Below are 13,702 nucleotides of genomic sequence, written 5' to 3' on the forward strand. Positions count from 1 at the left end.
TATGTATGAGCACACACATTTGTTTGGTTGTTGGATTAAAAGCTTATATGAAGATTAAATTGGTGTTTTTTCCAATTAAAATAAAACGTTTCAAATAATTTGTTCGCCTAAATCTCCATGAGCATTCACACTGGAAAATGTTGTATTCCCTGACTGGTTGACAAGTGGTTGCTGATAGTTGCTGGCTGGAATTGGGCTAAACTGGTCATGAAGAAAATGCTACACCAACAATTCCATGTAATTGCTTTGATTACTAGCAGACTGCTGCGGTCAGCTCTCGTTTGCATGGATCATTGTGACTTGTCTGCAGACACTCGCTCTGTAGTTTTCACTCTGTAGTGAAACCTGAAGTGTTTGCAGACAGGTTACAGTCTTCCACACAAACGCCTGGCAACCTGCTAGCAATCCAAGCAATCAGGAGGACTTCAGTGCAATCAGAAGTGCTGGTCTGTTACCATTTTATACTACTAACTAACTGCCAGGAACTTGCCCCAACAAATTACCAAATGGTCTTGGAATACCAGTTGGAATTTTCCTAGCAAGTGGTCACTGACCAGGTGACTGGCTTTAGCAACTGATTTCACAGCAACTGGCACAAGATGAAATTGGTCACAAAATTACTATGCACCAAAAACATTCCTAGCACTGCTTTGATGGCTAGCAGATTTCTACAGCTGCCCAGAATTTGTGTGGAAGTCACCCACTTGTACCCAAATACTTACCTGCTTACCAAGTAGCAGTGAAACTTGCCGCAACCATACACAAAATACATATTTTTCCATGGCAAACGGCGAGTTTCTCGTACAAAAAGAAAAAGACCCTCAGAGATTGGGTGAAATTCTCTTAAATAAACATTAACAAAAGGAAAGATCAGACATGTTTCTGCTAAAAGCAAACTATGGCACAAAATTCTGCCCATAGCAAACCACCAGCTCTGAAACCAAAGGAAAGTTCACGACCCTGATCACAGATGTACTGAGTGTGCCCGTTCAGGCTGCTCAACAGTCTGTAAAGGAGCATCCACACAGTGAGCAATTCACTCATATCTTAGGCTCCAGTTGCCTAGGTAACCCTTTAACGTATTTGCCACCCAGTCATATGTCGATCAACTGTATCTATTTTTCTTATTGGTGAGTCAGGACCTGGTTATTTTGTGTCACCAGCAGTTATTCCAACCAAGGTAGCTGTTATAGTCCCTAGTTGACAAGTTGACAAACCACTTCCTTCTGGATGCCCCCTAAGTGTTCAGATGTACGTACATTAATACAGTTGTATAGCGGCCAAAAGACATTCCTGAGGCACCAATTATAGGCCACCTTTACACATGTTAATATGACAAAAACAGAGGAGGATTGCATGATGGAGGTTGATGACAAAGACAATAGTTTGATCCACAACCTCTGATTACAGGAAGCTCCTTACAACAGATGTTCGCCCTCTTGGTCAGCGTAGAGAAACAGATCTTTCTCCTCAATTTAAATTTAAAAGGTCGAACACACCATTTTCCATAAGCATTTACCACAGTAATAGTGCAAATAGTATAGTATATAAAGGATGAGCTAAATTGTATGTGTATGCGTATCGGCACTAAAATGTACAGATGAGGAGGAGGAGAAGAATAAAAGGTGTCTGGAGATGAAGTTAAAGATCAGAAGAGCGATATGAGAGATGTTAAGGAAAAGGGCAGAAAGAAAGAAATGAGGGAGCCAACAATAGACTATGTTTCATGCCTACATGGCATTGCTTTAAAAGACCAATCATTTTACATTTTATTGTACACAGGCCCATTGGAACACATGCTTTAATGATCATAGTCATAATTCAGTTTAATAAAAGCATGGAGTTACTGGCCTACAGTGATGATTGCACTCTCCTTACAGAAAATAATTAAATAAAACAAATAAATACATCCCACTCGAAAGAAACCACTAAATGTGACTTTTAAGAAAAGAAAGTGTTTAAATATAACAATCAAATGGTAAAAAAAAGGGGAAAAAAATCCCACTTCCACCCAAAAAAGGTAGTAAGTGTTGTGTTTTTTTTATGTACAAATTTCACATCGATGTACATGAAAGGGTGCAGGGTGTTCAGTGCCACACAGGATTGGGTGGACGGAGGGGTGAGATCATGCATGTCAGGTGAGAAATAGAAACACCCCCCCTCCGCACTCACGTGTCTGCTTTTCCTTTAAAAAGGCGGCAACAATAACAAAGTATTCACATTTTCACTGGTGACAAAAATGTTATGTTTTCCCAAATAAAGAAGGTCAATGCACATGATGGAAAGAGTTGCTCTAAATACAAGTTTCTATGGCCATTAGTCCATTTTGTCACTCAGACCTGTGAGCTTTGTTTACACTAGCACCTCAGCTGGGTCTGTCTACGGTGCAAACAGGCACATTTCTGAGATTTCGTTTGACAGATACCTAAACCATCACTGAGAAAACCTTTTAATTTATTATACTGGAAAATAACCAATACCTGAAACACAATCTCTCAATCAGCTCAGGTTAAATTAGGTTAAATAAAAAAAACAAACAAACAGCTATAATAACCCTGAAATATTATGTAAATGTTAAAGGAACATTAGAAAACAAAAAACCCTCAAATTTACTTATTAAATCTTTATCTGCTCTCTTTTCAAAAGTTGGTTACAGGGCAGATAAACTGTTATTTGAATCAAAAAGTCAATGCTAGCAAGCTAGGCTAATTTCCTTCCATAGTAAAGCAGGCTAACTAGTTTTTACTTAAAAAGTTGACATTAGTTAGCCTATCATGCTAACATCAATGATAATTCCCGCCATGTTTTTATTAGTGTCGTTATTTGTAATCGAGCTTTTACTTTCTTAACACTATTGTATCAGTAAATAATGACTACAGCTATGTGAGAACTGGAATAAACAAATTCTTTTTAAATTATTCATATTTAAGAAACTAAAAATGTAACATTGGCATTAATTTCTGCCACTCTTCAGTTATGTTACCTCCATTATCATACAGCTATTAAATGAAAATAAATGATTATTTTATCTGATAACATTAGTTTTCTTGATCCTGTTTCAATTATGGTAAATGAGTTGTCTAACAAATGAAATTTAATTTATGTTCACTTTTATGGCATAACAAACAAAAAAATTCAGCTATTCTGTCATTGACCATCCTCTGCCAAGTTCTACACAAAGGTAAATGGTAGAGTGAAAAAGAAATCTGTTTTACACGTGAAACTGATCTCTTAGAGAATAAGTTCAGGACACAAAATGAGCAAGATTTATATTTTCCAGCACTGAGAATCCGCAAAATCAGATCTTCTGAGGTGCCAGTGTAAATAAAACCACATTTATCCACACATCTGTGAAAACAACAAGCTCACCTCTAAAAAGTCTTTTAACCCTGCTTTTTGTAGCTCCCTGGCTACCACCCCTCACTGAATTTTTTTTTTTCCACTTTTAATGCAAGAAGAAGCCACTGGTGGGATATCTGCCAGTAACCGCTCTCCTGATGCTAAACTTTACAGTCCAAGGAGGGGCAAGGCACCCGTTTAAACAGATTCCCTGGCCTTCAGAGCAGTTGGCCGCTTGAAGTAGTGTGTCGTCCAGCACCAAGGGTGGCAAAGGGTTTTCCCCTCTTTAAATGTGACAGTTACGAAATCTTTCCTCATTTCAAAGAGGATGTATGTAGTCCGGATGGCACAGAGAGCAAATAGAGTATCTCAGTTTGCTGTGAAGGGTCATTACCTCCCCTTAAAGACAATGTTGACTGGACCTTTAATTCGACTTCCACTTGCTTCTGTAACATCAGTGGTAGAAACTATTAACAACGAATCTTCATTATTTTTGTTAGAACCTGAGGAGGGTTTGCACTGAAGCTCCAATCCCTGGTTTGAGTTGAGATGGTGGCAGACAGGTTGGGGATGAGTCCAGCAGGTTGTTTTGGGCTTCCACATCAATCTTTAAAATTGTAGCTGCGGTTTTTGTGATGTTAAGTACATGCATGCATTTGTGCGTTTGGACGATGAAAAGAGGTCAGCTAACCTCGGCACCACACTGGTGGCTCCAGCAAGAGGTTTATAATCCAAAATTTATTTAGGGAAACAGTCAAATGTGTTTGCATTTCAGGTAAATCCAGCCCTACATATTTTTTCCATCCTCTTAGGTGTGTAATGGTTTGTTCTAGCACAGGTGTGATTATAGAGACGTACATCTCTCTGGGTAAGTGGTATGTTCAGGCATCTGGGAGGTTCTGGAGTGGTTAGACCCGTAGCGAAGGTCCTGCTGCTCCAGTGAGTGGCGTTGTGGATCCACAGTCATAGCCCATCTCCACTACGGCATGGGAGCCCCCGACTAGCCGGCCTGGAAAGGGCTGTGCCTGTACCTGCCGATCTCTAAAACTCTGGATGTAGCTCTAGAAAGAACAAAAAGTTTATAAAGTTAGTCTGGTTCCTTCTTTTTATTGCCAGTCTTAGCAAATGGCAGGATAACTTCAAAATCACTACTTGCCCAATTGGTTGTCTCTAAGCTATTGAAATGTGTTGGAAATTTGATCATCTGGTTAAAACAATGTTTGACTGTGGTCACATAACCTACTGTTACCTATTTATTCTACACAATGCCTGGTTTCAGGGTCCTTGGCTGAAAAACAATCAAAATCATCTCCCTGCTTCACTATTGGTATGAGTTGTTTGCACTGATGGTGCTGTGCATTATGGCCAAAAATCTTCACTTTAGTCTGTCTAACGGACATAATACAGAAATCTTTTGGTTTGTTCAGATACTGGATCAGATTATTATTATCATGATATGTAAAGCCTCAGAATTCAAAGAGACTTTCTTTTCAGCAAAGGGTGAGCCGAGTGGAAATTCTAGTTTGCTAGCTTGCTATATTGGTTCACTAGGTAATACATGACACTTGTGTATATTTTAAAACAGAATAAATTTTAGCCATCAGTAAATCATGTAATGGACCAACAAAAAAATATATATACAACTGATGTTTACGTTTTTCAGTGACAGCTCACAAGGGGACAGTTCGCCAGCTAGCTATAAAGTAACTTAATTAAATGGTAGATATCTGACAATGGTACTTGATCAGTCTTGTTTTTAGGATATTGATAAGCATTTAGTATATATGAATTAGGACAGTCTTGTCTACATCTTATTATTGTATAATGACCTTGAGTATAGTTATATAAGGTTTCACACTGATTTCTATTTTTTTCTAGAATTCAGTGACAGACTATTTCCTTTAAATAACTGTGCTATTTGTTTCAAGGCCAAAAATTTTCATTCAACAGTATGATTACTGGTCCTCACAGGAGAGAGGACGTCGGTATCGTAGCGGCGGATAGGGTTGGGTTTGCGGCGGTAGGCGGGCTCCGTGTGCAGTTGTTTGGATTGGTGTTGATGGTGTGAAGAGGAGCCATGTTGCTGCTTCTTCTTCTTCTTGTTGCGGTAGCGGTCATCCCGCTGGCGAATGCGCATCACCTGCATCCTCCGCTGCTGGCGGCTGATGATTACTGAGGAGAACAAAGGGAGGCTAATAAGGAAAGATGATTTTTTGTTTTTCAAAGCTAAAAACAGAGGCAATGTTGATATCTATCTATATTCTATATACTTTTCTATGTGAAAATTAGGTTCATCTTATTAAAAACTTAGGGGACCTTTACGGGTGCTCTTGAGGAACTCAGATCAGATCAGATTTGAGTTTTGAAGAGATTCTCACTTAGATGTACGACAACTTAAAAATATTCAACCCTCAAATAATTTTTTTTAAATTAATGCATTTTGTCAGAAGTGAATATAACATATACTTCTGCTGAAAACTGCTGAAGTCTAGTCAGGACATTACAAGCTGATACAGGAGTTCCATTAAAGAGCAACAAAAATCAGGCTTTTATTGTATTTGTAAATGCTGCATTTAGAACCAAATCACTGCAGAAAAGCTTCAGAGCTGCTCTAATATTTTGTGTGTAACCAGCGGATATCCAGGTTAAGACTTCCTGTTGTGTTCACCTGTCTTGGTTTATCAATTTTAAAAAGCTAAGAAAAAGTGTAACCATCCTCAGATCATTGATGTTTAAATTTCAGCATGCGTTTTCCTTTTTCCCTCTTAATAAGAGAGTTTTTACAAGCAAACAAGCAAAGCCTGCTTAAACTTGATTGGTCAGTAATACTTGGCCAGGGTTAAAGTAAAATTTGACAGGTGGGGAAATCCCAAACTCTGGCATAGCTGTCATGGACCTCGAAATAACTTATTGTTGGTTTAGCTAATTAAATTCTATATTTTACATGTCCCAAACACATTTAGTTTAGACTTCAGATGTAATAAATGAACATTAAATCATTTGTTTTGGTGTGAGATAATTCTCACATTTTAGAGTTAGCTTTATCTAATGTACAGGGTGGGCCATTTATATGAATACACCGTAATAACATGGGAATGGTTGGTGATATTAAAGTCCTGTTTGTAGCACATTAGTATATGTGAGGGGGCAAACTCCTCAAGATGGGTGGTAGGGCTGGGCCATATCATACCGTTCACCGTAATACCGGTATAATGTTGGGCAACGACAAGAAAATGAAATATGGCGATAGAATATGGGTAAAACGCGCATGCACAGTGCCTTTGTTTTCATACACACATGGCGGAAAAAGCATGGCAGCGAATGAGAAGAGCGAAAGTGGATCGTTGAATGAAACGGATGAACCAGAACTGGTTTGTAAAAATGCTGCAACTTCAGTGGTGTGGAACTGGTTTAGCTTTCATCCGTCAGATACACAACAAAGCACTATTTTTGTTAGAGCATGCTAGCAGGCCGTCGTTATTACTGTGTTGTTTGGAAAAAAATACGGCACACTTAAAATCAATCCTTTGATTTTTCTGAAAATCGACAGTGCCCCTTATAATCCCGTGTGTATATATATATATATATATATATATATATATATATATATATATATATATATATATATATATATATATATTAGGGGTGCAACGATATTCGTATTGATATTGAACCGTTCGATACAGTACTTTCGGTTCGGTACGCATATGTATCGAACAATACAACATTTGTAATTTATTTTATCAACTTTCCTTCTGACGATGCTGTCTGTGTTGAGCGCTCAGTGAATCTGCGTTCGACTACTCCGCCTAGGCTGCACTGTCGAGCGCAGATCCACTGAGCGCTCAACACAGACAGCATCGTCAGAAGGAAGAGCGCAGGGCACCTCCCCCACCCTCATTCAGATGTGGTGTTTGGAATTATTTTGGTTTTCATGTGACGTATGACCCTGAAGGTAAGTGAGTCATGGACTAAAGTAAAACAGTATGTTGGATGTGCCGTGCAATGCTCAATTACATGGGTGGGAACTAGTGTGTTAGCGCAGTTAGCTTGTTAACGTGTTGGCCGTCTAGCCCCATGCACGGGGCGATCGGCGGTAGCTCGTTAACGGAGATTTGCCGTGTTGTGGCGTTAAGGTCATTTCAACGAGATTAACCTGAAAGCACTAGTGGGAACACAACGAATATGACTGCACATTTACGCCGACATCATCCTAGTGCAAAGACAAAAACAACAAGCATGCTACTAACTTTAGCCGAGTCATTTAGACAGCTGTTAGCACATGATTCTCCTTATGCTGCTGAGAATATAGCCCAGAAGAAGCGGATAGTATAGCTTTTATTTTGGAAAGAGCCATTTCTCTGTAATAAACTCTCTTTTCCAAAGATGAGTGATTCCTCAATCAGATACAGGGCTTGCAATATCGCTAGCCCGACGTCCTGGGGCTAGCGATTTTTTCAGTCGGGCTACCAAAATCTATCTCTTCCCTGCCCGTCGGGCTATTGTAGGAAAAATATATGTCAATGCTTTTGCATTCTTTCAGAAATGTAGCTGGGTAATTATGTCATTGGCATCGGTGAGCCACTGTCAATATGTGACATATTGAAATCGCGTTTGAATTTGCGCTTGTTTTTTTGCTTTCACTTTGCATTCATGCGAACTGTGTATAGAGAGCGACAGCACTGATCTGTGAGTGATGATAATTTGTGCACCAATTCCTCTGACATCGTCTTATTAATCGTTAGCTTACTATGCAAACATGACAAGTGAAATCTCCCGCAGCAAGCTTAAACATGTGAGAGGTTGATCGCGCAGAGAATCGCTGAGCTTATGTGAGTGAGTGTGTAAAAGCATTTCAGTTCTGCTGAGCCAAATAAGACAGGTCGGGGTGAAGAAGTGACAGCCAAAGAAAAGCTTACCACAAAACGGAGAAGTTATGACAAATCAGACTATAAGGCAAAAAGAAAGTGCAGCTTTATGGTTTCATGGACAAAATAATTTCTGTGGCTGCAATATGACGAGCTAAATAACCAGGGCTGCACATAAGTGGTCCGCAGGTGCGCATTCACTGTCAAAATAAAAAACGCGCACAAGGGTTAGGGTTAAATTTAAAAACTGTACTTTTGAGTTAAAATATATATTTATAATTTTAATAAATGACAAATTAAAAAGGCATGAACATTTTTTTTGTATCGAAAAAATATCGAACCGTGACACCAAAGTATCGAACCGAACCGTGAATTTTGTGTATCGTTGCACCCCTAATAAATATATATATATATATATATATATATATATATATATATATATATATATATATATATATATATATATATATATATATATATAAATAAATAAAATGTATAATATACATTGCAAACCCACAACAAAAGATACATTATTGTATTTATTGCCACCATAATCTATAAGATTATCTCATAATTTAAAGGTAAGATTTATATTTTGCTTTATAAATCTATATGTGCTAAATAATTAGTATATAAATCTTTTAAATAAATATACTGGAATGAACCCCCTGCTCTCCTTTAGACTCATTCCTACAGGTATGTCTTCTAGGAAGAAAAATGGTGAACTGCTACAGTCAGCAGCAAACCAGAGCCAAGCACCACAAATATACACTGGAACCAGCTTTCCTCACCCTTGGTATGGGAGTATCCTTCAGCGGTCACCTTCCACTGGACCACGACACCCAGCAGGGTGAGGGCAGGCCACACTCCGAGGACCACCCATGTCATCCAGCACACAGGCTTTCCAGACTCTGCTTTAATCCGTTCATACATGTACAGCACAAGGGCAAAGAGCTCCACGAAGTAGTCCAAAGCCACCGTGATGACGGCTGCCCCGAACACCGCTGTAGACAGCGTTGTAAACAGACGCTGCCACTGCAGGGTGAGCACAGCAAACAGCATGCCCAGGCCAAGCAGCACGCCCAGGGGCACCCAGACAGAGCGCGGCGGGCTGTCAGAAAGCTCCTCCATGCCGACCAGGGTAGCCACGGCAACCAGCAGGCCAAGCAGCAGGCCCACCATGAAGAGGCCCACGCTCCGAACCAGCATGGTGACCAGGCCGCAGAGCGTCCCGATGCCCAGGCCAATGCCCACTGAAGCCTCCACGCTCAGCTGGGTGTCCAGCACGCGCTCCTTGTAGCAGAGCATAAAGATAACGACGGAGCCGAACATCAGGCCCGTAAGGAACATAACCGCCTTGAAGCAGCGATATCCTGAAAAAAAAAGAGCCAGAAACACATGACCTCAACAACAGGTCTTAAATAGAACAAAGAACAACTGCTGCTGCTGCATTAACATCACCTGTTCAACTCACCAAAGAAACAGTAAATGATGCCAAAGAGACAACACATCGAGCAGACAACGGAGGGAACCACTTTGTAATGCCCACGAGCGGCCTCGCAGCCGTCCATCCGATCAGGGCCCAGCTCCAGGTCAGGCTGTGCCAGCATCGTCTCCAGTGTGGTTGTCATCGTGAACAGGTAGTAGAGAAAAGGAAGGGGAAGGAGGACAAATTGAGGAGGAGAAAAGGTGATCAGGAGGGAGGTGAGGGGCAAGCGAGGTTATGGAGCACTGTCCAGGTCCATGGTTTTACCTGCGGATAGAGAAGAAGAAAAGGGATAAGGCAACAATATAAGAGTTGAAGTTAAGCACTGTAGAGCCCACCAAATGGAGGTCTGCACTAGCTGTGAAACCACCCTTAAAGGTTTTAAAACTGATATGATGCATAAATGCATTATTGAAAACAGTAATACAAACCCAAGAGGGTATGAAGATGCACAATATGCTGTGAAACTTAGCCAACACGTTTTTTTTAATGGTTGTTTTCCAGCGAGTCAGTCTCAAATAGTCCTATTTTTAACAGCGTGATTTCCCAGTCTGACATATAAGTTCCATTTCTAATAGGTGTTCAAAACCCACATTGTTCACCCGAATGTCTACAACTCTGTGCTCTGTGTTGATGGCCGCTAATTCTGCATGACCCAAATCTTTCATCTGTTGGTTTACGCGTTTTGTTACCTGGAATTTTGAGTATCCTTAATTGACTTCAATCCATTTGATGTTTGTTCTGTTTCCTTTTACGACAGCCTTTTACAATCTGCTGTAGCAGGCTGCCAACTTAACTGAACAAGCTATATTTATTTATTCATGCAGCACTCTTCAGAGGCACCACAGTCTCTAAGACAGACAAAAATGTAAGCAAAGAACAGGACAGGAGATCCCTTCAGTTGAGCAAGTAACGCTGTGAGCTTGTGTTTGACAAATTTGTCATTAACCTACTTCTCTTGCAATTTCTAGTAGCTGTTTAAAGAAACTGGTTCACTGGCATGGCAAGAATTAAAAAAAGAAAAAAAAGGTGTGTGATATAAACACTCACCAGCTTCTTCACCGGGCAGACCTATTTAAATAGCTAATCAGCTTCCAGCTCAGATCATCTCAAACTCAAATGGCCTCCACAGTCACTAGATCTCAGTCCAAGACAGGATTTTAGGATGTGGGGGAGAGGGAGATTATCATCTTGAATGAGCACCAACTATATGATGCCATCATTTCAACATGGAGCAAAATCTCTGAGCAATGGTTCCAGCACCTTGTTGAATCCATCCGATGAAGAATTAGAGAATCTCTGAAGATAAAAGGGAGTCCAAACCCAGAACTACTGATGTTTTCTGCCCAAACTACTTGAATTGACTGAGCTGATACAATATACATGTGCTGCAAGCAGGCTGGATCTAAGCATTCTTATCCATTCAAGCGACCTCAGCTCTGCCTGTACAACCTCTATAAGCATCCTCATACATTATCGGTTTATATTTGTTTATCTGTAACAATGCAGTGATTCATTGCGTTTCATTAAGTGATCAATCTTCCCAAAGGCTTCACCAGCCACTGCTTTGTTTACTTTCCTCGTCTGCATTCCAGTGCAGGCCTCTGTTTGAAGCTCAGGTAAATAAATTCGCCTTGCCTTTGTCCTTCTTCGCACCCGTCCTCGTTTGTTCTTTATTGTTTTCCTCTGCGTCTGACTGTGCACACCTGTCAGCAACCACCAGCCTCGACTTCCTTCTAAATCACTCTCACCTCGTCTTTCACCTCATTTCCTGCTGCCTCCATTATTCAAATCTCTGTCTGTCCTTGCCTGCTCCCTCCACGTCCCGTCTAACCTTTCATTCATGTGTTTTAGTCAATATAACTCTCACGCTAATAAAATGCTTCATAGTAGTGTTGCTAATCTAAAAGCATGCACCTATGCACAAGTCACAAACTATTTAATTCACAATACACATACAGCTGCTGTAAAAGGATGTACACATCCGTTAAACAAATCCCCTCCTCTTTCACCTCCTTCCCACGCCTCCTCTCTCCTCCGGCTGTTTTCGTCCTCTCCATCTCAGGGCAAGTTCAGTCCGGTTGTGGAAGGTTTCTGGGTCAGAGGTGCTTATGTAACTCCTGTCTGGGGAACTTTACTCTCCTATTCATGAGCTCTCCTCTCCTTTTCCTCTTGCCTGCTTTGTTTCCCTTCTCGCCTTCAGTACCTCTAGCTCCCGTCCGCTCCCTCTCGATCACCTGGTTTGGGTGCCACTCCTTTTCCCAGCCTTCCCCCACTTGCGTCATTCACTTTCCTCCCTCAGGATTTGATTAATTACCTCCCTGAGGTTATGAAGGGGTTGATAAAAAAAAAAAAAAAAAAAAAACATAACTGGAAGTGAAAACTGCTTTGGCATGTTTGACAAAGTGCTCAAGACTGGAGCCAAGTACTAAAACATTATTATCTCTGGCTCCTGTTGCTCTGCATTTGACCTTTGATCTCTCTCCTCGAACGGCAAAGTAATTTTGTAAAGTGTCAGAACTTTTCTGCATAACGTGGAAGCACTTTCACATTTAAGGAAATTAACTCTTGTCCTAAAAGTTTTTGCTGCAGTGCTTGGATTAGAATAAAGTTAACAAGTACAAAAAGTACAACGTATTTACAATGCAAGATGGGGAAATTACCATGAAACTGAACAAGTTACTTCAAAGTACTCACATTATAATTTATGTTCCCATTCTTGTAAAATACAAGAAGTTGTGCAATACCTAAATTTAATTACACAGGTTGTTGATCAATGGTCATGACAATTTGCATATTAATGATCAAGGAACTGACCTCACAGCCCATTGTTCATTCAGTGGGCAAGGTTTAGTTATTGTGCAAATGTACTGTTTCTGAGGTCGGAGAAACCTGCAGTCAGCTGAGACTGAAGAAGTCACTTGGATGAGTGATGAAACGTTTCTCCCACTGAAAACGTTACGTCCAAATGAACAGAATCAACTTTTGGGGTTAATTACACAGTACTTTAATATATTTACAGTATAATTATTTCTTCGTTTCTTGTCAAATAAAACTGGATTTGTTATCATCATAATTTAGTGCGAGTCACCTACACAATATTTGTATGTAAATACAATTACATTGTGATTTTAAAATAAAGTTGAATTCTATTGAATTACAAGAAAATTATACCCTTAGCCTAATTATATAGTGTCACCTACAATTATTAATTATATACTACAGTATACCCCCGTGAAGTCGCGGTTCAAAGTTCACTGCCTCAGTCTCTTGTGGATTGTTCTTGTTTGTAGAAACGCTCGCAAATTTGCAGAAACCGCAAATATCCTCCATAAATTTTTTATGGCAATATCTATTTTTCCATGCATTTTAATGCTAAATTATTGAGAATTAATTTACTAAATAAATAATACATTTAAATCAAGTAAATTCGGTTAAATGTTCTGTTCTGTCAAAAACACAGCTTGGAAAAAATGCCTTTGAGAGGCGGTAGGTTTCAAAGTAGCCTATCCTATTGCATCAGATGCAGTCCACCATTCCCACATCATAAAAGTTTACCGCGTGTAGCTATCTTGAGTGTTTCGCTTTATGTTTTCATGTTTTTTATATGCATTTAAAGCCCTGAGATGCCACATATTTAGGGTTTAAACTATAACAATAGTTCACTCTGGGATTTTTTACTCTTTGCTTTATTAAGATGTTTTATGTTTGAGATTTGGTTCTTCTAATGTTGTTGAGTTTAAGGTTTCCCCAGTTATGTCTGCATTTGCTTTCCCTCTGTGTGTCTTGCTCCCCCTCCCTCTGTGTCTTGTCTTAGCCGTGTGTTAGTTGTTTCCATGTTTTCCTCCTTGTGTCTCATCCTTGGCTCCCCTGTCTGTCATGTGCATCCATGTGTGTTCTCACCAGCCCGTGACGTCTCTCGTCCTCTCTGTGTCGCTTGCTATCACCCCAGTTTCTCCCCAGGTCCCAGTGTCAAGCCCATGTGTCTTAGTCTGCGTCTGAGTGTGTT

General features: G+C 40.0%; 1 protein-coding gene across 2 annotated transcripts in view; it reads right to left on the minus strand.

Moving 5' to 3' along the window:
- Positions 1-1,718: 1,718 nt before the first annotated feature.
- Positions 1,719-13,702, minus strand: part of tmem198ab (transmembrane protein 198ab) — a 40,601-nt gene continuing 28,617 nt past the window's right edge. For both annotated transcript variants that reach the window (XM_086283033.1, XM_086283034.1), the window contains exons 2-5: positions 9,682-9,960; positions 8,999-9,580; positions 5,309-5,511; positions 1,719-4,400 (exon numbers count right to left, since the gene is read on the minus strand). In XM_086283033.1, coding sequence (XP_086139159.1) covers positions 4,248-4,400; positions 5,309-5,511; positions 8,999-9,580; positions 9,682-9,838 — 1,095 coding nt within the window. In that variant the 5' untranslated portion in view covers positions 9,839-9,960 and the 3' untranslated portion in view covers positions 1,719-4,247. The remainder of the gene's footprint in view (positions 4,401-5,308; positions 5,512-8,998; positions 9,581-9,681; positions 9,961-13,702) is intronic.

The sequence above is a fragment of the Aulonocara sp. 'chitande type north' Nkhata Bay genome, linkage group LG23 (assembly GCF_057382095.1).
Source record: "Aulonocara sp. 'chitande type north' Nkhata Bay isolate Kocher_YH1m ecotype deep benthic linkage group LG23, A_spYH_male_GT1.1, whole genome shotgun sequence".
Lineage (NCBI taxonomy): Eukaryota > Metazoa > Chordata > Actinopteri > Cichliformes > Cichlidae > Aulonocara > Aulonocara sp. 'chitande type north' Nkhata Bay.